Consider the following 21,146-nt stretch of genomic DNA (forward strand, 5'->3'; position numbering starts at 1 on the left):
TTTCATTTGGGGGTTTCAGATTTGGATGATTCTGTGTGAATTTCTTAAATTATAAAACGATCTAAAAGTTCTATAATCGAGTTTTGAGATCAGAATTTCCTTTTATGGTTTTCAGATGAAAAACTGGATATTTTGGACTTTAATGTAAAAAGATAGAAGTTAGTTTTTTTTACATGTCCAAGGAAAAAAAATAGATTTTCAGTTCATCCGTTTCTTTATTAACAGGCCACAAAGTCATTTCCCCAGAGGATGAACCCTTTAGATTTCAGCACAAACTTTACATTATTTAGTTAAAAGCATTGATAAAAAAATGAATGCAACATAAATAACAACTCACACCTTCATCTGTCCAATAATTTGATCCAAAGCATCACCTGGCGTTTTATGTCATATTACATTGCATGGTTTCTGTAAAAGGAAGGTTTTCTGTTTTTATTTAATCTTCAGTGTAGAGCGCTTTGAGCTACAGAGTCTGCTATATGTATGATATTTCTTCCAGCAAATTGAGACTTTCTTAACGTGCAAATATATCTTTTAAATTGAAAAACATCATATGTGTAAATCATGGCACAATTTTCTTTTTTCCTTGAAGTCACTTTTATGGATCTCCGAGTTAAATAGTTAATCCAAACAAACCAAAAACCAGGTGTAACGTTCCCGAGCTGATACAGGTAACTAATCTCTACTCAGCAGTGTGTGTGTGTGTGTGTGTGTGTGTGTGTGTGTGTGTGTGTGTGTGTGTGTGTGTGTGTGTGTGTGTGTGTGTGTGTGTGTGTGTGTGTGTGTGTGTGTGTGTGTGTGTGTGTGTGTGTGTGTGTGTGTGTGTGTGTGTGTGTGGCGGTGTCGTCTGTCAGCTCGTAGACTGATGGACAGATGTCTCTTGTCACCACGGAAACTGTCTCTTCCAGGCTTCCGTCTGTCCTCTTCTGATAGCATGTAATTAACTGATACCCAATCCTCTGTGTGTGTGTGTGTGTGTGTGTGTGTGTGTGTGTGTGTGTGTGTGTGTGTGTGTGTGTGTGTGTGTGTGTGTGTGTGTGTGTGTGTGTGTGTGTGTGTGTGTGTGTGTGTGTGTGTTGCAGTGCAGGCTGGGAGCTCGTCATCTCTCTCAGATTCAGGAGGAGTCGGACAGCAGAGAGCAAAGGTAACAGAGCAGCTGTGGAGTCGTTGAGGTACTTTGGTTTAGTACTTCCATTATTTGCTACTTTACACTTCTAGATCACTACATCTCAGAGGTACATATCATTTTTTAGCATATTTTTAAAGTCTTTTTTGACTAAAACTTGCTACAGAGTATTTATAAACTGCAGTAATGAAACTGCAGTAAAAGTTCTTCTTCCTTTTTACTTCTCCAGCACACAAAAAGTATCCTTTCACCGCCTTTAGAGACTAAATGTCCAGTTGTATTTGACTTTGAGGAAACCATGAACACACAACCTTATTTAAAGAATAAAACTGGATTTATTATTATAATCTGGTTTTCTTATGTCACTCTTATCATTCGGACCTGGTACGACAAAAAACAAGTATTTCCCCATAACAGCTAAAAACCATCCAAACACTAGAAATGTGATGTTTAGTTTTCATTTGAATCAATAAACGTGTTGATGGAAACATCTGCTCTCTGCAGAGGAACTGGAAACTCTTTAATGACAATCTGATAACAGTGTGTGTGTGTGTGTGTGTGTGTGTGTGTGTGTGTGTGTGTGTGTGTGTGTGTGTGTGTGTGTGTGTGTGTGTGTGTGTGTGTGTGTGTGTGTGTGTGTGTGTGTGTGTGTGTGTGTGATACTCTCGACCAAAGCACGACCTTGGCACAGGGATACGTTTCTGTGATCAGACCCGACTGTAAACAAATCTGAATGGAAACTGGTTTATATGAAAGTGTGTGTGTGTGTGTGTGTGTGTGTGTGTGTGTGTGTGTGTGTGTGTGTGTGTGTGTGTGTGTGTGTGTGTGTGTGTGTGTGTGTGTGTGTGTGTGTGTGTGTGTGTGGTGACAGGATTACAACATGAACATGATGAAGTGAAACATGAACCATCACTCTCTCTCTCTCTCTCTCTCTCTCAGCACCTGTTTCCTGCCTCCTATCCTCCAGCAGCAGACGGGTGGAGCAGGTAAACCGGGCGTGGACGAGGTGGAGCAACAGGAAGTGATGCGTCCGTCCGATCCCCCGCCTCCGTCTCCATCTGAACAGCAGAGGACGCTGGAGGACGACGGCAGTCTGCTGGAGGAGGTAACCTTTAAAAGAACACGATATCAACACTTTCACATGAGGTGAGGGTGAAACAGCGCCATCTAGAGGTCAGAATTATATCATTTACAATATATGTTTTATTTAATATTTTGTAATACAGCAGCAGTGGTAGTTGTAGACTGTTTTCGTACAATGACATGTTTTATAATGTAGATATCGCATCAACCTGCAAAGTCAAAGCTTCCTGTGTTAAAGCTGCGTTCTCTCTCCTGTCCACCAGGGGGCGACTCCTCTGGTTGTATAGAAGTCTATGAGAAAATGACTCTACTTCTCTCTTGATTTATTCCCTCAGTAAACATTGTAAACATGAGTTTATGGTCTCAATCTCTAGTTTCAAGTCTTCTTCAATACAGCATGATGTTCATTTAGTAAATGATGCTCCATTTAGAGTCAAACAGACCATAAAGCAGGGGATGCTTTAGGGCGGGGCTACACACTGATTGATTGATTGATTGATTGAGTGTGTGTGTGTGTGTGTGTGTGTGTTTCAGTTGTGTCGTATCGAGGCCGAGCTCCGGGAGTCGGTGCGTCAGGACGCCGGTCGGCAGCGTGAAGTGGACTTCCTCCGTCAGCAGGAGAAGGAGCTCCTGAGAACAGACCTGTGTTACCTGAGCCTCGGCCAGCGCGTCGCCAAGTAAACATCAGCGACTCGCATCCCTCCGCCCGAGTACTTCATATTCTATATTCTATATCAGGGTAACTTCAGGTGTTTTATGTCGTTTCCTCTGCAGACCCTGGGTCAGCAGCTACTTCAGGAAGTTCCCCATGCACATCTACTGCCTTCCTGTCCAGGCAGCCAATCACAGAAGCCGGAGGCGGGGCCTGACGAAGAGGAGATGAAATGTTGAAATTATTAATGTTTTTGCTGTTTTTTAACTGAAAAATAAATGTTATTTCCTCCCCGTCCATTATTTTCTCCTCATGTTAAAGTCCTTTAAGTACAAAAAGACACGTTTCTACATCAGAATCCAAACTAGAAAACGTCCCGTGATGGATCTGATGCCATGTGTGTCTATACAGACTGAGAGAACAACATGTTTCAGTCTGGACTTCTTTCCAAAAAGCATCTTAAGGATAAACATGATGGTTAAATGCTTCCTGTCCACTCATATTGGACTGAGAGCGCCCCCTGCAGGATTCTCTGTGAACTGCATGGTTCATTTAAAGTCTTGTTTTGATGCCATCCAGTGTTTGGTGCAACATGAGCAGCAGAGGAGGAAGTATTAAAACCCTTTACTGCAGTAAAAGTACCAGTGCCACACTGTGAAATACTGCACTACAAGTAAAAGTCCTGTATTCAAAAGTAAAAGTATCATTGTGATGAAATGTTACTTTAAAAATGCATCAAATTAACTGAATTGTTTGTATTTTTATTGCTTAATTTATATTAATAAGAAAGAAATAAACAAAAAGAGTAAACTTGATGAATCGAGGTCCCTTCTGTAGACGTTCTGTAGCTTTTCTTCTTCCACGACTGTTTGATACGAAACACAAGTTAAACAAAACATCATGTCCTGCACTGGCTTATTGAATTTAATCATTTATTCATTACATTTTTAATAACAAATGTATTTAAATGACAATAAAATATGTTTTGTGTATGTATATGTTTTATTTGCAGTAGATAAAACAATTAATTTCATTTTTAATCTCATATTCAAGAGAATACACAAAAAGCAAGCAATGACAATAACAAACTTAAAGGAAATTACAAGACAAAAGAAAAATAATTATGACAAAAAAAATGGATTTTTCATATTCTAAGTTTTGAAGAAAATACATTTGTGTATTTAAACATTTTCCCAAAAATAATAAAATTATCCTGTTTTCTTGATTTAGTTCATATAAGGACCTAAAAACCAAAATCTGGGCGTTTTTTCTTTTAAACGTCCCCTCCGATCTGCCTTTGAACGCAGCATCACGTTCTCTACGTAACGACGTCACTGCGTCACTACGTCACCGCGTCACTTCCCCAGCCCTTCTCCTGCGCTGCTGCATCCCGACACGCAGACATCATGGTGAGCTTCTGCGTCTATTTCCTCCCTTTTAAACACAAATATACAGAATGTTTAAGCTTCTACACGCAGGTTTACTCCCGCAGAGTCTGCTGGAGGCGGCTCAGGCCGTCCGAGCTGTCCGTTCACAGCCCCGTTAGCTTCCCGTTAGCTTACCGGCGAGCAAGCACATGGACGCGGTGGCTATGCTAACGGCTAAGCTAACTGCGCCATAGCGGTGAATGGGATTAGCCTGTTAGCATGCTAGGCTAACCTTCAGCGATTACAGACAATAGCGGATAACGGGGGTTATAAATGATAAAATCAACACGTGATGAAAGATGTAAACGAGTCACGTGAACAGCTGGTGTGATTCACGTGGTTAATAAGTCTTTTGTTTGTGTTTTTATTTGTGTTTTATTCGTTTTGATGGAAGCTTCCAGATGAAAGCGGCTGGTGTTGCGTTCAGGGACGCTCGGAATAAAAGGCTCCGTCCACGCCTTTAATGGCTGCATTCATTCTGCAGCTTAATGTCATAAATATTAATAAAGGCTGCACATTTATTCATAAATTATATTAAAAAATGCCATATATTTGAATATCTTAAAATGTCACAAAACACTAAAATATTTAGTTTAATTTGATAAGAAATAAAAATAACATGTGTAGTCTATATTTATATTAATATATATTAATGAGTCAAAGATCAAAACATTAGTTTTTAATTGAGTTTAGTTTTTTAATCATCTCAACATCCTGATTTTTCTGCACATCATAAATATTTTGTTTCTTTATTTAATTTATTTTAGATTATTTCATCTCTATTTTTCTGAACACACATAAATTTTCTTTTAATTATTTAACATAATTATGTTCTAAAAAATATTTTTTTTTACATATATTCCTCTTTTTTTTGCCCTGTAACTCTTGAATAGAAAATAAATATATATATATATGTTATTTACAAAAATCAGCAGGTGATAAATAATAAATGCACACTAAAATATTCAGTTTAATTTAATAAGAAATAAAAAATAACATCTGTATTCTATATTAATATATATTAATGAGTCAAAGATCAAAACATTAGTTTAATTGATCATTGAGTTTGGAAGTTTTTAATCCATCTCAACATCCTGATATTCTCATTATAATAATAATCATATTTGTAGATATTTTGTTTCTTTATTTAATTTATTTTAGATTATTTCATCTCTATTTTTCTGAGCACACACATACATATTTCTCTTTTAATTATTTAACATAATTATGTTCTAAAAAATATTTTCATTTTTTTTTTACATATTTGCCCTGTAACTCTTGAATAGAAAATATATATATATGTTATTTACAAAAATCAGCAGGTGATAAATAATAAATGCACACTAAAATATTCAGTTTAATTTGATATGAAATTTGATCTTTTTTATTTATTTCTTGGTGAAAAACTTCAGGTGTGAATAATAATATGAATGTAACTGGATCATGAGTGTAATTGTCAAGTTTTCTCCTTAAGAATCCTAAGTGTTGTCTAGATGAAAGGATCAGTAATAATACAACACAAATAAAATACAGTTAATGGGTTATATATTTGCACAACTGATCAATTTCTACATAAAACTGAGATAAAGACAGAGTGAGACGTCCCTACAATACTACACACTGGAGCCCTAACGTGTGTGTGTATATCTATATATCTCAGAGAACTATGTTATAGTGTACTGATATCAGTGTGTGTGATGATATTGATCGATTGGTTGTTTTCTCTGCAGGCGTCCTTATCGATGGCACCGATGAACATCTTCCGACATGGAGCAGATGAAGAGAAAGCCGAGACCGCACGACTGGTGGGTTTATTGTTATCTGTGTTTTAAGGTTTTCATTTTGGTCTTAACTCGTCGTATTGTTAAAGCTGCTTGTCCAGTTTATAAAATCAAAGATAAACGTTTAATCTTTTCTCTTGTTTCATTTGTGTTTTTTCTCTGCAGTCGTCCTTCATTGGCGCCATCGCCATCGGAGATCTGGTGAAGAGCACTCTGGGCCCAAAGGGGATGGTAGGTCACGTTAATCCATAGAGCTGATTATTGTTTTCATTACAAAGATTTTCCATGTGTATTAAAGCATTATGGAACCAGAAAATAGCCCAAAATGTGAAAAAAAACGGGCATAAATTGTCTTTTTTTCACAATAAACATAGTTAGAGGAAAGAAAATGACAAAAGTCCAGAATCATAAATGGAAAATTTGACAATAAATTGCATGCAAGATATTTATTTTTAAGGTCTGCTTGTTAAAAATGACACGTTGTGATTCTGTTGTATTTCAGAGTAAATGTCAAGTACAAGTTGTTTTTCTCCACTTTGTCCTCTGAGCCGTTTCCTCTCGTCTCTCCAGGATAAGATCCTCCTCGGTGGAGGTAAAGGCGCCTCGGTGACGGTGACCAACGACGGAGCGACCATCCTGAAGTCCATCGGAGTCGACAACCCGGCCGCCAAAGTCCTGGTTGGTGAGTGAACGAACTGGTCAAACTGGGACGCACATCCTTCAGATTATTATCTCTGCACAATGCAAATATTCTGAACACTTTATGCTGTTAACCTTTAAACATTTCTGCTCAAAACTATCATCTTTTTCATTTAAAATACTCACATTTTGTATCATTTTTCTTTCCATTCTATATTTATTTTTCATGACTCATTATTTTTATTTTCTCTAACTATGTTTATGGTTTTGTGCCCAAACAGTCCAAAATTCCTTGTATGTGAAAATGTTGATAAACTATTTAATAATTTTGTGAAACTAGTTTTGTATAACCAGCCATAAAAATAACTTTTATATTCATAACATTTGTGGTGAAAAATCATCTTATACAAAGTTTTCTGTTTGTTTTTAAGAGTAAAACTACAACAAAAGATGGTTTTAATGGTTGCAGTAATCATTTCATTCATATATCTAGCAGCTTTACTCAACAGAGAGAATAAACATTAATGTTAAATAGTAAACTGTAACAGAATCAATAATCAGTTTTAATCCTTTTGTCTTCAGACATGTCGAAGGTTCAGGACGATGAAGTCGGAGACGGGACGACCTCGGTCACCGTGCTCGCTGCAGAGCTGCTGCGGGTAAAATACTGTTTCTATTTCTATTAAATATGAATCCTGACGTTTTTTAAAGCGTCATGTGACCTCACTCTCACTGCTTCTCTTTAAACGTCAACAGGAAGCCGAGCTGCTGATCGCCAAGAAGATTCACCCACAGACCATCATCGCCGGCTGGAGGAAGGCCACGCAGGCGGCCAGAGACGCTCTGAGGGAGGCGGCCGTGGACCACAGGTGAGACTGATCATTTAAAATATATTATATATATATATATATATATATATATATATTAAACTATTTATCTCAGTGAACACACACAAATACAGTGTTCGTTGTAAATGAGTCCAAAAGATGCAACAACAGGACATTGATGGTTTAGGTCGGTGAGATGAAGTGAAACTGCTCTTCTGTTGTTTTAATTCTTTATTTTTTTTATTTGGATCTTCAGTTGTTTTGTTCTCCACTCAAAAACAACAGTAACATAATCATTTTAAAACACACAGAATAATTAAAAGGAGAAAAGGTTAAACGAGCCAAATATAAAGATAAAAAAAATAAAAGTGAAATGACTCAACAAATGAAACAAAAGCTGATAGAAGCTCACAATCAAATGTAAAGTTAGAAACAGGAAGCAACATAAATAAAGTGAATGAATACAAAGAACTCAAATAACATCTACTGTATGAGAGATTAAACCCTTTTTCTAGTTAAGTGACTTTTTGATGTTCCAGACAGAAGAAAACCTTGTGATATAATTTTATTTATTATAACTTTGAATAAAAAAATATTCTGATTAGAATGATAATCATCTTCTAACTATTTTGTTTCTTTTTTTAAATTTAATTTTAGTTTTTTTTAAATTTAGATTTTTCTGAGCACTTGCATAACGTTTTCTTAAAAAAAAACATCTTCTAAAAAATATTTACATTTTTGCATTTTTTGCCCTGTGCCTCTTGAATAGAAAATAAAGAAATAAATTAGTTATTTGCACAAAAAAAAATGAAATGTACATCATCGGTTTGTTTCTAATCAAAGCAATAAAGTAAAATGAAATAAAATCCGTCACCAGTTAACCTTATTTACCTGTAGCTCCTCTTCTCCATCCCTCCCGTCTCCGTAGCAACGACTCAGCCCGTTTCCAGGAGGACCTAATGAACATCGCCCGGACGACGCTGTCCTCCAAACTGCTGACTCACCACAAAGACCATTTCTCCCAGCTGGCCGTGGACGCCGTCATGAGGCTGAAGGGCTCCGGGAACCTGGAGGCCATCCACATCATCAAGAAGCTGGGAGGCAGCCTGACCGACTCCTACCTGGACGAAGGTGAGCGGAGTGATGTCACAACGTACCGGGGGAGGGGCGGACGGTCTCTGGCTTCTGATTGGCCGCTGAGACGTTCACGTGTGTTTCTGCTTCGTCTCCAGGTTTCCTGTTGGACAAGAAGATCGGCGTGAACCAACCCAAGAGGGTGGAGAACGTGAAGATCCTGATCGCCAACACCGGCATGGACACCGACAAGATCAAGGTACACACACACACACACACACACACACACACACACACACACACACACACAAGATCAAGGTACACGCACAGTTTTTATTTGTTCCTGTCACATTTTTCTCTCTGTGTTCTTGATTTTCATTTCAAAATAAAAGTCCTGCTCCTCTGTGGAAACAGAACAATCATGACTAGAAGTAGAGAGAACTCAAACACGTCTTTAGTGCAGAATAACAGTTATTATGACATAAATCATAAAGTAAAGAGTAAAACACAAGCTGGATATATTTGAAAACACTGGAATCTATATATACAACATGTTTCCAATGTTCTACAACTGTTACCAATGCTGGAAAACAAAAAGGAGGCTTTACATATTATATATAAAGTTATTAATATTTTTACATCCTCTCCTCTCTGCTCTGTGTTCAGCAGCCTGAAGAACTCAGAACTTAATGTTTTTTTAAAGAATCTGGTTAAAACAAACCAGAAAATTTTAAATGAGACCTTTTTGATAAAATATCACAATTTAAAGCTTTGTTCAGTTGAGTTTTTTTTACAGAAGCGTTCATCACACATGATGTGTTCAAGGACCGTCGGAAAGATGAATATCTGAAGATAATGACAGTTTTCAGGGCTTCTGGTTGTGATAAACTGTTTAGTTTTGGCGATTGTTTAAAGAAAACCTGCCGGTGGGTTTTAGGGTTCAGAGGGTTGAACGTAAACAGGATTCAGTATTTTTAAACTGGAGGATTTTTAACAGTTTGCAGAGATTTAAAACCCATTCTCTTGTGTTTCACTCTGTTGTGACTGTATATCTTGTGTTTCACTCTGTTGTGACTGTATATCTTGTGTTTTTGTCTCTCAGATCTTTGGCTCCAGGGTTCGCGTCGACTCCACGGCGAAGGTTGCAGAGATTGAGATGGCTGAGAAAGAGAAGATGAAGGAGAAGGTCGACCGAATCCTGAAGCACGGAATCAACTGCTTCATCAACAGGTACACACACACACACACACACACACACACACACACACACACACACACAGCTACACTTCATCCTTCAGTTCATCACAGACATTCATCATGTGACGTAAACTGTTCTTTCTGTCCTCAGACAGTTGATCTATAACTACCCGGAGCAGCTGTTCGCTCAGGCCGGAGTCATGGCCATCGAGCACGCAGACTTTGCCGGCGTCGAGCGCCTCGCTCTGGTCACCGGTACGTAAACACACACACACACACACACACACACACACACACACACACACACACACACGGTTATGGAGTTCCTCGTCCAGTTAAACTAATGCAGACTCTTGATCCATCAGGAGGAGAGATCAGCTCCACCTTCGACCATCCAGAGCTGGTGAAACTGGGTCACTGCAAGCTGATCGAGGAGGTGATGATCGGAGAGGACACACTCATCCACTTCTCCGGGGTCGCCATGGGTACGGACACACACACACACACACACACACACACACACACACACACACACACACACACGGCTAACAGGAGGTAACTAGTAACGTTAGCAGCTTATGAACGGAGTTTCAGTTCAGTTACATCATGATGCGTTCAGGCTCTGTTCAGTTAAATTTAGTATTGGCTGAAGGTAAATTATAACGTTATCATGATGTGTTCACATGTACCTTCCTCCTGCATTGAGGCTCTGTTTGACCTTTGACCCCTGACCCCTCTCCTCTCAGGTGAGGCGTGCACCGTCGTCCTGCGTGGAGCGACTCAGCAGATTCTGGACGAGGCGGAGCGTTCGCTGCACGACGCTCTGTGTGTGTTGGCTCAGACTGTGAAGGAGCCACGCACCGTCTACGGAGGAGGTACACACACACACACACACACACACACACACACACACACACACACACACACACACACACTGTATGAGGTGCTGACGGTGTCTCCTCTCCGTCAGGCTGCTCTGAGATGCTGATGGCCAAGGTGGTGACCGATCTGGCCAATAGGACGCCAGGAAAGGAGGCGGTTGCCATGGAGTCGTTCGCCAAAGCTCTGAGGATGGTACGCTCACGTCTACTTCCTGTTCAGAGGATCACAAGTGATCTAGTGTGATTCAGATTTAAGGAGATTTGAGTTTTTTTTGTCTCTTCCTCCAGCTGCCAACCATCATCGCCGATAACGCCGGCTACGACAGCGCCGACCTGGTGGCTCAGCTGAGAGCTGCACACCAGGACAGCAAGACCACCTTAGGCCTGAGTGAGTGGACGGACTAAACATTCAGCACCTGAACGCCTCACGAGATCATAACATATTAATGCTTCTGTGAGAAACAAGGAAGTCGAGCTTTAACCCAAAAAACTGATGAAAAATGAAAAGTAGCTCAAATGATTTATCTTTACTGTGACTCCAATCTGTTTAAAGAAGTAAAACGTAATATTAGACTTCAGTAATATTAGACTTCAGTAATATTAGACATCTGTAATATTAGACTTCAGTAATATTAGACTTCAGTAATATTAGACAGTAATATTAGACTTCAGTAATATTAGACATCTGTAATATTAGACTTCAGTAATATTAGACTTCAGTAATATTAGACTTCAGTAATATTAGACAGTAATATTAGACATCTGTAATATTAGACTTCAGTAATATTAGACTTCAGTAATATTAGACTTCAGTAATATTAGACTTCAGTAATATTAGACATCTGTAATATTAGACTTCAGTAATATTAGACTTCAGTAATATTAGACTTCAGTAATATTAGACATCTGTAATATTAGACTTCAGTAATATTAGACTTCAGTAATATTAGACTTCAGTAATATTAGAACCTGTGTTTTCCTCCCTGCAGACATGTCTGAAGGAGTGATCGGCAACATGGCGGAGCTGGGCGTCACCGAGTCCTTCCAGGTGAAGCGTCAGGTGCTGCTGAGCGCCTCCGAGGCCGCAGAGATGATCCTCAGAGTCGACAACATCATCAAAGCTGCTCCCAGGTCAGTTCTTCACACCTCTGGATCTCTTCTGTTTAACCTTTGATAGATGAGTTTTCACTGACTGTCGTCGTTTGTTTCTGCAGGAAGAGAGTTCCCGACCATCACCCCTGCTAGAGGAGGATGAGGATGATGAAGACAGGAGGAGGAGATCACTTTTGTTATTTATCGCCTCTGTGTAGTTGAAGTTTAAAGAAACGCTCCACTGTTTGTTTTTTCTCTGTAAAACTCAGAACGTCGTCGTTTGTTTTGTTTACTGAAAATAAAAAGAAAGCGACTCTCGACTGAAGACGTTTGTTTTTTATTTGTTACTACTTTAGAGTTTCAAAACTCAAAGTTCAGAGAAATTTTGTTTTGGATGAATTTTGGCTTCAAATGTCCGTCATCATTTCCTGTTGAGCCCTGATTGGCTGTTTCCAGCGTCACATTGTGAGAATTTGCTCCTAAATGTCAAAATCTTAACGATCTTAATGTGAAGAAATACTAAAATCATGTGCGTTCAGTTTATTCTAAGATGATGAAACTCAAATGTAACTTGTTTTAAATAAACATGATATTGGAGTTGAATTAAACTTCTGCAGCATGTTTTTATTTTTATCTGAAAAAATACATTTATTTCTTCAAAGAGGAAAATAAAACCTCCATTATCTCATTTCTATTCACTGTTGGCACCAAATCAGAGGTGGAGGAAGTATTCAGATACTTTAGTCAAAGTACTAATGCACACTAAAAATACTGTTACTGTAAAAGTACTCTGGTAAAGTTAAAGTACTAACACACTGTAAAAAGACCCAGTTCAGTAAGTCACATTATACACAATATACTGTTGGAGTAGAAGTACAAATACCACACTGTGAAATACTGTAACAGTGAAATGACTAATACCACACCAACAATATGTCTTACATTTATAGTACTTATACCACACAGTAAAAATGTTGTTACAGTAGAAGTACAAATACCTCCGTGTAAAGATACAAGTAACAGTAAAGTAATACCAGACTGTTAAAGTATGTTACAGTAAAAGTACTCTTACATTAAAAGTACTATTAATACACAGTAAAAACTACAGTAAAATGTTCCTTTAGTTAAAGTTCGTAAAATCAGTAACGTGTAGTTTAAGTATTCAAACTGTGACTGTTTCACTATTATATATTCTTGACTGTAAAGAATATAAAAAATACTCCCTCCACATTGTACCTGAGTACATCAGAGCCTCATTATTGATCTGATGGACGTCTGAACTCATGTTCACGTTATTTTGTCCACCCTGTGTCGGCTCGTTGTTGACGTTGTCTCATCAGGTCAAAGTGACTCAGACCTCAACGTGTCAACAAACTGAAGTGTCACATCCAGACGGAAAACTAAAAACTACAACGAACTACTACAAGATGATTTGTTCTCCTCTAAACTCAATCACTTCTAAATCATCTTATCATGAAAAAAAGACACGATGTGGTTTAAATAGTCAGAAGGACATTGAGATGTCCAACACGTTCTGAAGTGTCACATTATTTGTCATTTTTAGCAAAAAAATATGTTTTTTCAGTTGTGAGAGTTTTTTAAGGGCAATAAATACAATTTATACTGTATTTTAACTCAGACACTCAAATAAAATGGCTAAAAGTGAATTTTACGACGCTGTGTAGAGTCACTGTAGGAAAAAGTATTTTAACAATATAGAGTTATAAATCTCAGGATTCACGAGATTTAAATCGTAAATTAAATATCACAATTTTCCACAAAAACCTTTAATATTGGCCTGAGATTTAAATGGTACATTTATAAGAAAAAAATCCCACAAATTTAAAATACTAAATATAGTTATTCTCTGAGATAAAAGTCATAAAATGACAAGAACATTTTTTTTTTTTGCCCCTTACTGATAATCTTTATTGTTTTATATTTAGTTTAATTTGAAGTATTTATTTGCACTATTTCCTTCTTGTTAATTCAACTGCTGCACAACAATTTCACTCAGGATAAATAAAGTTTTATCTTAATAGTAGTTTCAGAATAATAATTCAAATCTGGAGCTTTCAGCCACATCTCATGGACTTCATCTGTGGATGAAAGCACCAAAACAATCAACTAAATACAAATACACCGTGACTTTGGGATTTCTTGATTTTTACTGTATTTTATTGATGCCACAATTCTCTGCTGTCTCTCACACACACACACACACACACACACACACACACACACACACACACACACACACACACACACACACACACACACACACACACACACACACACACACACACACACACACATCCAATCAGAGCAGCAGTGGTCTCTGATAGCAGCTCCTGTCTGTCTGACGCTCATCAGTCTCACTGACTCTCAGAGCGACATGATGAAGCTGGTGCTGGTTCTGCTGGTGGGTTGGACGTGGACGAGCTCGGCGCTGGTCAGGTAGGAAACGCACACCTTTGTGTTTATCTGTGTACAAGTACAACGACTCACTTTGCTTTGGTCAAGTCAGATGGCGCCAAAACAAGGAAATTACAAAAAGTAAGAAAAAGTGTCTTTTTATTCCCACGTGTTAAAAATGTACCCAACAAATAGCTTTTAATGTCAGTTCAAGGTTATTTTGTACTCCAGAAAATTTTAAGTAATCCAAGTAAAAGCTAAAGTTTTTCAGGATTCTTTAAAAAAAAACAAAAAAACAATAGTTTGATATTTTAGATTAAGCAAACATGGACAGAACCATCCTAACAGTCTTTATGCTAAGCTAAGCTAACTCATCTAACTCTGGGCAAGAAAGCAAATGAGCGTATTTGGCGGCTGTGGCGTAGTGGAGAGCAAGGTAGTTCTCCAATCAGAGGGTCGGTGGTTCGATACCCGGCTTCGGCAGTCGATGTGTCCTTGGGCAAGACACTTAACCCCAAGTTGCTCCTGAAGGCCATCGGTGTGGACTGATGATGAATGTTAGTTAGAGTCTGATGGTGGCACCTTGATGGTAGCCTGTCATCAGTGTGTGAATGGGTGAATGATATGTAACATACTACTGACTGTAAGTCGCTTTGGAGAAAAGCGTCTGCTAAATGACTGTAATGTAATGTAATGTAATGTATTTCCCAAAATGTTGAACTATTCCTTTAGGAAATGAGAAAAAATAACTGATGGGACACTTAAATACCCCCCCAGGGTCCCTCTGAGGCGGGTGCCTACGATTCGTTCACAGCTGCGGGCCAACGGCCTGCTGGAGGACTTCCTGAAGGATCACCGGCCCGACATGTTTAACCGCCGCTACGCTCAGTGCTTCCCGCCCGGAACGCCGTCACTGCGGCTCGGACGCTCCAGCGAGAAGATCTACAACTTCGTGGACGTAAGAACAAAACAATGTCTCAACATTACTGATGTGAGCTAACCAGACGGGAACACTTCCTGTGTTAAAGCTGCGTTCTCTCTGCTGTCCACCAGGGGGCGACTCCTCTGGTTGTATAGAAGTCTATGAGAAAATGACTCTACTTCTCTCTTGATTTATTCCCTCAGTAAACATTGTAAACATGAGTTTATGGTCTCAATCTCTAGTTTCAAGTCTTCTTCAATACAGCATGATGTTCATTTAGTAAATGATGCTCCATTTAGAGTCAAACAGACCATAAAGCAGGGGATGCTTTAGGGCGGGGCTACACACTGATTGAATATGGTCACTTCCTGTTCACTGGTTGCAAAAACCAAGATGGCGACGGTCAAATAGCCGAACTCGAGACTTCAAAACGTCCACAAACCAATTGGTGACGTCCACTTCTTACATACAGTCTATAATTACAACATGCTACAGACTCACAGTGTGTCTGTTGTGTTTCAGGCTCAGTATTACGGTGACATCACTTTGGGGACTCCGGAGCAGAACTTCTCTGTGATTTTCGACACCGGCTCATCCGACCTCTGGGTGCCGTCGACCTACTGCGTCAGCCAAGCCTGTGGTACTACACAACACTACACAACTCTACACAACTCTACACAACACTACACAACACTACACAACACTACACAACACTACACAACACTACACAACACTACACAACACTACACAACACTACACAACACTACACAACACTACACAACACTACACAACACTACACAACACAACACTACACAACTCTACACAACACTACACAACACTACACAACTCTACACAACACTACACAACTACAACACTACACTACACAACTCTACACAACTCTACACAACACTACACAACACTACACAACACTACACAACTCTACACAACACTACACAACTCTACACAACTCTACACAAACACAACACTACACAACTCTACACAACACTACACTACACAACTACACAACTCTACACAACACTACACAACACTACACAACTCTACACAACACTACACAACTCTACACAACACTACACAACACTACACAACTCTACACAATACTACACAACACTACACAACACTACACTCTACACAACTCTACACAACTCTACAACACTACACAACACTACACAACTCTACACAACACTACACAACACTACACAACTCTACACAACACTACACAACACTACACAACTCTACACAACTACACAACACTACACAACTCTACACAACACTACACAACACTACACAACTCTACACAACACTACACAACACTACACAACTCTACACAACACTACACAACACTACACAACTACACAACTCTACACAACACTACACAACTCTACACAACACTACACAACACTACACAACTCTACACAACTCTACACAACACTACACAACTCTACACAACTCTACACAACACTACACAACTCTACACAACACTACACAACTCTACACAACACTACACAACACTACACAACACTACACAACTCTACACAACACTACACAACTCTACACAACACTACACAACTCTACACAACACTACACAACACTACACAACACTACACAACTCTACACAACACACACAACTACACAACACTACACAACACTACACAACACTACACAAGACAATTTAACACCACACAACACAACTGTTGGAGTTTCTATTGGTGTTTTATCAGAGTTGTGTTTGTGGGGTCAGGACGGCATGACAGCAGGGTTTGGTGTGTTCCTGACTGTGATAAGAAGTTCAAGGTCTGTGTGTGTGTGTGTGTGTGTGTGTGTGTGTGTGTGTGTGTGTGTGTGTGTGTGTGTGTGTGTGTGTGTGTGTGTGTGTGTGTGTGTGTGTGCTTTCAGTGTTGCACAGGCGTTACAGGGCGTTTGAGTCCACTTCGTTCCGTCATGACGGTCGGATGTTTGGGATTCACTACGGATCAGGACACCTGCTGGGAGTCATGGCCAGAGAAACACTGAAGGTCCAGTTTATCCTCCTGTATGAAAATATGTCAACAATTACAGAAAGACAAGGTCATCAAATGTGCGTTTCTATTGGGGAATCCTGATGGCCAAATAAATTAGGAACATACCGTTTATCTGCAACGTCCCCAGTTCAGTTTCAGTCGGGGTTTTGGTTCCTGGTCAGTCAATAATTCTGATTAATCCACACTAAACAACAGTCCTAGTATCTTAAATATAACCACTTTTGGTCCCAAAGCTTGCTTCTCAGAGATGCTGGAGATATAATTACCTACATAATTTCAGCCTGTAGTAATCTAGGACATGAGGTTCAAAACACTTGAAATAAATGCATAAGTATATAAGAATTTTAACAAATAAACAAATCTCAAAAAATGTAAAATATATTTTTGGGGGATCATATCAAAGTTTTGGATCATATCAAAGGCAGTACAGTATTTAAAAGTATTTAAAAGTATTTATTTAAAAACTAATATCATTTAGTAGCCGAATGGTTACAGACCTCCACGGTTAGATTATGGGACAGTCTCTTGTCTCTTCACAACCGACTGTCCAAGAAGTTTGTTTATATACGGCATGATATATTTTGAAGACACTCGTGTGCCTTTACATATCCAGAAAAAATACATATTCTGCAGTCAAAGAAATATAAAATGTCCAAATATGAAATTGCAATTTGTAAGATTTGAAGATTTGTTTTGAACCTGTTTAGCTGAAGAAGCTGAAGATGTTCTTATCAGATTTCCTTTATTTCCTGTTTATTAATAAACTGTACACAGGAAGTTGAAGCGCAGTAAAACAAGGAACCATTAAAGGGTACGTTAAAACAGTTCAACAAACATCCTTTAACATTTATCTTCTGATCCAGATCGGGAGTCTGACCGCCTGGAACCAGGAGTTCGGGGAGTCGGTCTACGAGCCTGGTGCTGCGTTTGTTATGGCGAGGTTCGACGGCGTTCTGGGGATGGCTTACCCGTCCCTGGCCGAGATCCTTGGAAACCCCGTTTTCGACAACATGATGATGCAGAAGGCTGTGGATGAGCCGATCTTCTCCTTCTACCTCAGCAGGTACAACCTCCTTTCCCCAGACCAATGCCATGACTAGATCTCTCTATTTTAAAACATCAAACTGGGAGCTCACCAGTACAACCAGTTTAGGGGTTCATTGGAGTGAGGAGAATATCTTGTTGTTCCTACCTGTACATCATTTTGAAGAAGCAACTTTCAAGTCACATTTGCTTGGGGTTTCCAAGTTGGAGTCCAAGAAGTCAATTGTAAAGTTCAAGGATCCACAGAGTTTTGGGTGTTGAAGGGGTTTCAGGAGAGTTCTGGAAAGGTTCTAGGGTTCCCAGGACGTTCCAATGGGTTTCAGGTGATACAGAAGGTTTCCCTTGTGTTTCAAGAGAGTGCGAAGAGCTAAAGAGTTTTGGAGATCTCCAAAGGTTCAAGGAGCATCCAGAGGGTCACAAAGATTTAAAGCATTCTTTAGGGTCGACCCAGTGTTTTAGTCCAATGGTCCGGGAAAGATCCAGGAGTCCCCGGTTTCAAGGATGGTCCAGTGTGTTCAGGGGTTCCTGAGGGGCCCAAGAGTACAGCAGATTGTAGGAGTTTTAAGGTAGTCTAAGGGTTTCTGGGTAGTTCCAGATATGAATAAAAGATTTCTAGGGTCCTCGGTCCAATGGTTCTGGAGGATCGCGAACATGCTGGTTTATGAATTTGTTGTTAGAATCTTTGGTTGGATTAATAACTTGCAAAATCTTGGGAAATGGTTTGAGACTAATGGTCTTAAGATCTAGAGATAACTAAGAGTTGGAGTCAGAGGGTCCAGAGGACTCAGTGGTTTGATAAGAACGTTTTGGGGTCCATAAAGAGAGAATAAACAAAGAATAAATTGCATTTTGTTAATTTAAATGTGATTTTTTTTTTTTCTGCAGGAAAACGAGCAGCAGCAACACTCAAGGTGAACTGTTGCTAGGCGGAAAGGACGAGGCATTGTACAATGGACCAATCAACTGGCTTCCTGTGACTGCTAAGGGCTACTGGCAGATTAAGATGGACAGGTTTCAAGCATTATTCAATATTTTTACACACATGTTTAAATACATTTTCAATACAGTTGCTTATCTTAGAAATGTATTTCTTGATTTTTGTGGCACCTTTGGCTCTTGACCCAACAATTCACATTTACTGATCAACTGGGTATCATCTGCATAACAATGAAAGTTGTGCAGTAAATGCAACAACCACTAGATGACTCTTTAAATAAAATGAAACAGCATGACAGTGATAAAAACATGCCACATTATGTTATCTGTGTATGTTTCAGTGTCGCGGTGCAGGGTGCGACTACTCTCTGTTCTCGTGGTTGCCAGGCGATCGTCGATACTGGAACCTCCCTCATCGCCGGACCGACCGTTGACATCATCAGCCTTCACCAGCTGATTGGAGCCACGCCCACAAACATAGGAGAGGTTAAACCCTAATTCAATTGTATAATCTAAATCTCAAAAGACGTTTCTGGAGAATACTTTAAAAATAATAATCTCATTTGACCTTTACCTTTTCTCTGTGTTCCAGTTCCTCATCGACTGTGTCCGGTTGTCCAATTTGCCTCACGTGACATTCGTGCTCGGAGGAACAGAGTACACACTGACTCCTGAGCAATACGTTAGGAAGGTTCGTCTTTCCTTCCGTGCTTTGTCTCCTTTAGCTTTGTTTTCCCAAATGGTTGACAGACTTTGTTCTGCCGTTGTCTTTGTTTGTTGTGAAATACTACTAATGAACACTTGTCAGCATGTTGGGTTGGTATCATGTGGTGTGGTCTAGATGTTTCTAAAGGATGCTTAAGAGTTCAGCAGAGCCTAAAGGTCAAAGGGTACCACTAAGTTATCTGGTTTCTCAGGAGGTCCAGGGGGCTCTAAGGAGCTCTAAGGAGTTTTCAAGAAGGGATTCAGTGTTAGGAACATCTAGCAGATATCTCAAACCATTGCACATTATCATTCCAGCCTCTTAAGAGCTGATTAGTTTCTCCTCTCTGATCAGTGTATTTCTAATCACATAAATATGCTGGTATGATGCTTTTTTGGCCTTTAGACTTTTTTATGATTATAAAGAAGGTACAAGAAGGTTCTAGTTATGTTCAAAGATGTTTGTTTTAGATGTAGAGCAGACATCTAAAATAAAAGCTACATAGGATGACAAGATGCAGGTTTTGACTCCAGCTGAACTCAAACCAAATCATAGTTTTCCTCTCAAGTTCAGGGTTTGCTGAACATGTTTTCAAAAAACATGGGTATTGTAGGAAAGGATGAAACTATAGAAATGGAATACATTACTTCTGGATCCAGTGCTGCCACTGGCCAGCACGTAGCTGAGTAGCTAGCTAAAAAGCCATCTGTACGCTAGTTAGCTACAGATTAGCTTTCAATTTCACCATGCTTTTAAGATACACTGAACTTGCTGTTGATTTCAAAGGAATTGTCAGTTCTTCTCTTATTTTATTTCCAGGGATATAACTGACAAATGTTTTGAATCAAAAGTTTTGCTTCTTTTAATCAAGCTGGCAGTTTGTCATTTGTGTGGTGGACCCATTTGGTTTTGTCTGTTTTTATATTTTGGATCTGAGAGAGACGATAAATAATTTGGCTATATTTTTATGGTTGACATGAGAAATATACTTGAACTTTAATATACAGTATGAAACTGAAATGTCTTTGTCAAAAGTCTTCTCTCTGTCCGTCTCTCCATCTCCAGGAGATGTTTGGCACGAAGGAGTTTTGTTTCAGTGGTTTCCAGGCCATGGACTTTGTTTCTGCCGAAGGCCCCCTGTGGATTCTGGGAGATGTATTTCTGACCGAGTTCTACAGCATCTTCGACAGAGGACAGGACCGGGTTGGTTTTGCTACTGCTAAACACCCAACCGAACTCTAACCCATCGGTTAATAAATGATAACTGTATCATCAATAAATACAATTCATGCAAAGGCACTAACACAA

General features: G+C 39.2%; 2 protein-coding genes across 2 annotated transcripts; both read left to right on the forward strand.

The window, feature by feature from the left end:
* The first annotated feature begins 4,139 nt into the window (after positions 1 to 4,139).
* cct2 (chaperonin containing TCP1, subunit 2 (beta)) lies at positions 4,140 to 12,387 on the forward strand. Its single transcript, XM_054624601.1, has 16 exons — positions 4,140 to 4,270; positions 6,019 to 6,093; positions 6,235 to 6,300; positions 6,640 to 6,751; positions 7,291 to 7,367; positions 7,465 to 7,577; positions 8,464 to 8,666; positions 8,768 to 8,868; positions 9,712 to 9,839; positions 9,958 to 10,061; positions 10,172 to 10,291; positions 10,553 to 10,681; positions 10,777 to 10,880; positions 10,976 to 11,075; positions 11,677 to 11,818; positions 11,902 to 12,387. Exons 1-16 carry the CDS (start codon positions 4,268 to 4,270, stop codon positions 11,930 to 11,932), a joined length of 1,608 nt encoding a protein of 535 aa, XP_054480576.1. The 5' UTR covers positions 4,140 to 4,267; the 3' UTR covers positions 11,933 to 12,387.
* A 1,787-nt stretch (positions 12,388 to 14,174) lies between these two features.
* Positions 14,175 to 21,081, forward strand: nots (nothepsin). The gene is made up of 9 exons (XM_054624521.1): positions 14,175 to 14,236; positions 14,972 to 15,152; positions 15,639 to 15,760; positions 17,032 to 17,149; positions 18,019 to 18,218; positions 19,085 to 19,210; positions 19,477 to 19,621; positions 19,728 to 19,826; positions 20,904 to 21,081. Exons 1-9 carry the CDS (start codon positions 14,175 to 14,177, stop codon positions 21,078 to 21,080), a joined length of 1,230 nt encoding a protein of 409 aa, XP_054480496.1. The 3' UTR covers position 21,081.
* The last annotated feature ends 65 nt before the right edge of the window (positions 21,082 to 21,146 follow it).

This window comes from Anoplopoma fimbria, chromosome 23 (assembly GCF_027596085.1).
Source record: "Anoplopoma fimbria isolate UVic2021 breed Golden Eagle Sablefish chromosome 23, Afim_UVic_2022, whole genome shotgun sequence".
Classification (NCBI taxonomy): domain Eukaryota; kingdom Metazoa; phylum Chordata; class Actinopteri; order Perciformes; family Anoplopomatidae; genus Anoplopoma; species Anoplopoma fimbria.

Bases quoted from the DNA above. Each gene is read 5' to 3' on its own strand.
- cct2 (XM_054624601.1), top strand. The intron at 8,869-9,711 runs GTACACACACAC...TTTGTCTCTCAG, and splicing joins TGGACACCGACAAGATCAAG to ATCTTTGGCTCCAGGGTTCG. The intron at 10,682-10,776 runs GTACACACACAC...CCTCTCCGTCAG, and splicing joins ACGCACCGTCTACGGAGGAG to GCTGCTCTGAGATGCTGATG.
- nots (XM_054624521.1), top strand. From the start codon at position 14,175: ATGATGAAGCTGGTGCTGGTTCTGCTGGTGGGTTGGACGTGGACGAGC. The intron at 15,761-17,031 runs TACACAACACTA...TGTGCTTTCAGT, and splicing joins GTCAGCCAAGCCTGTGGTAC to GTTGCACAGGCGTTACAGGG. The intron at 17,150-18,018 runs GTCCAGTTTATC...CTTCTGATCCAG, and splicing joins TGGCCAGAGAAACACTGAAG to ATCGGGAGTCTGACCGCCTG.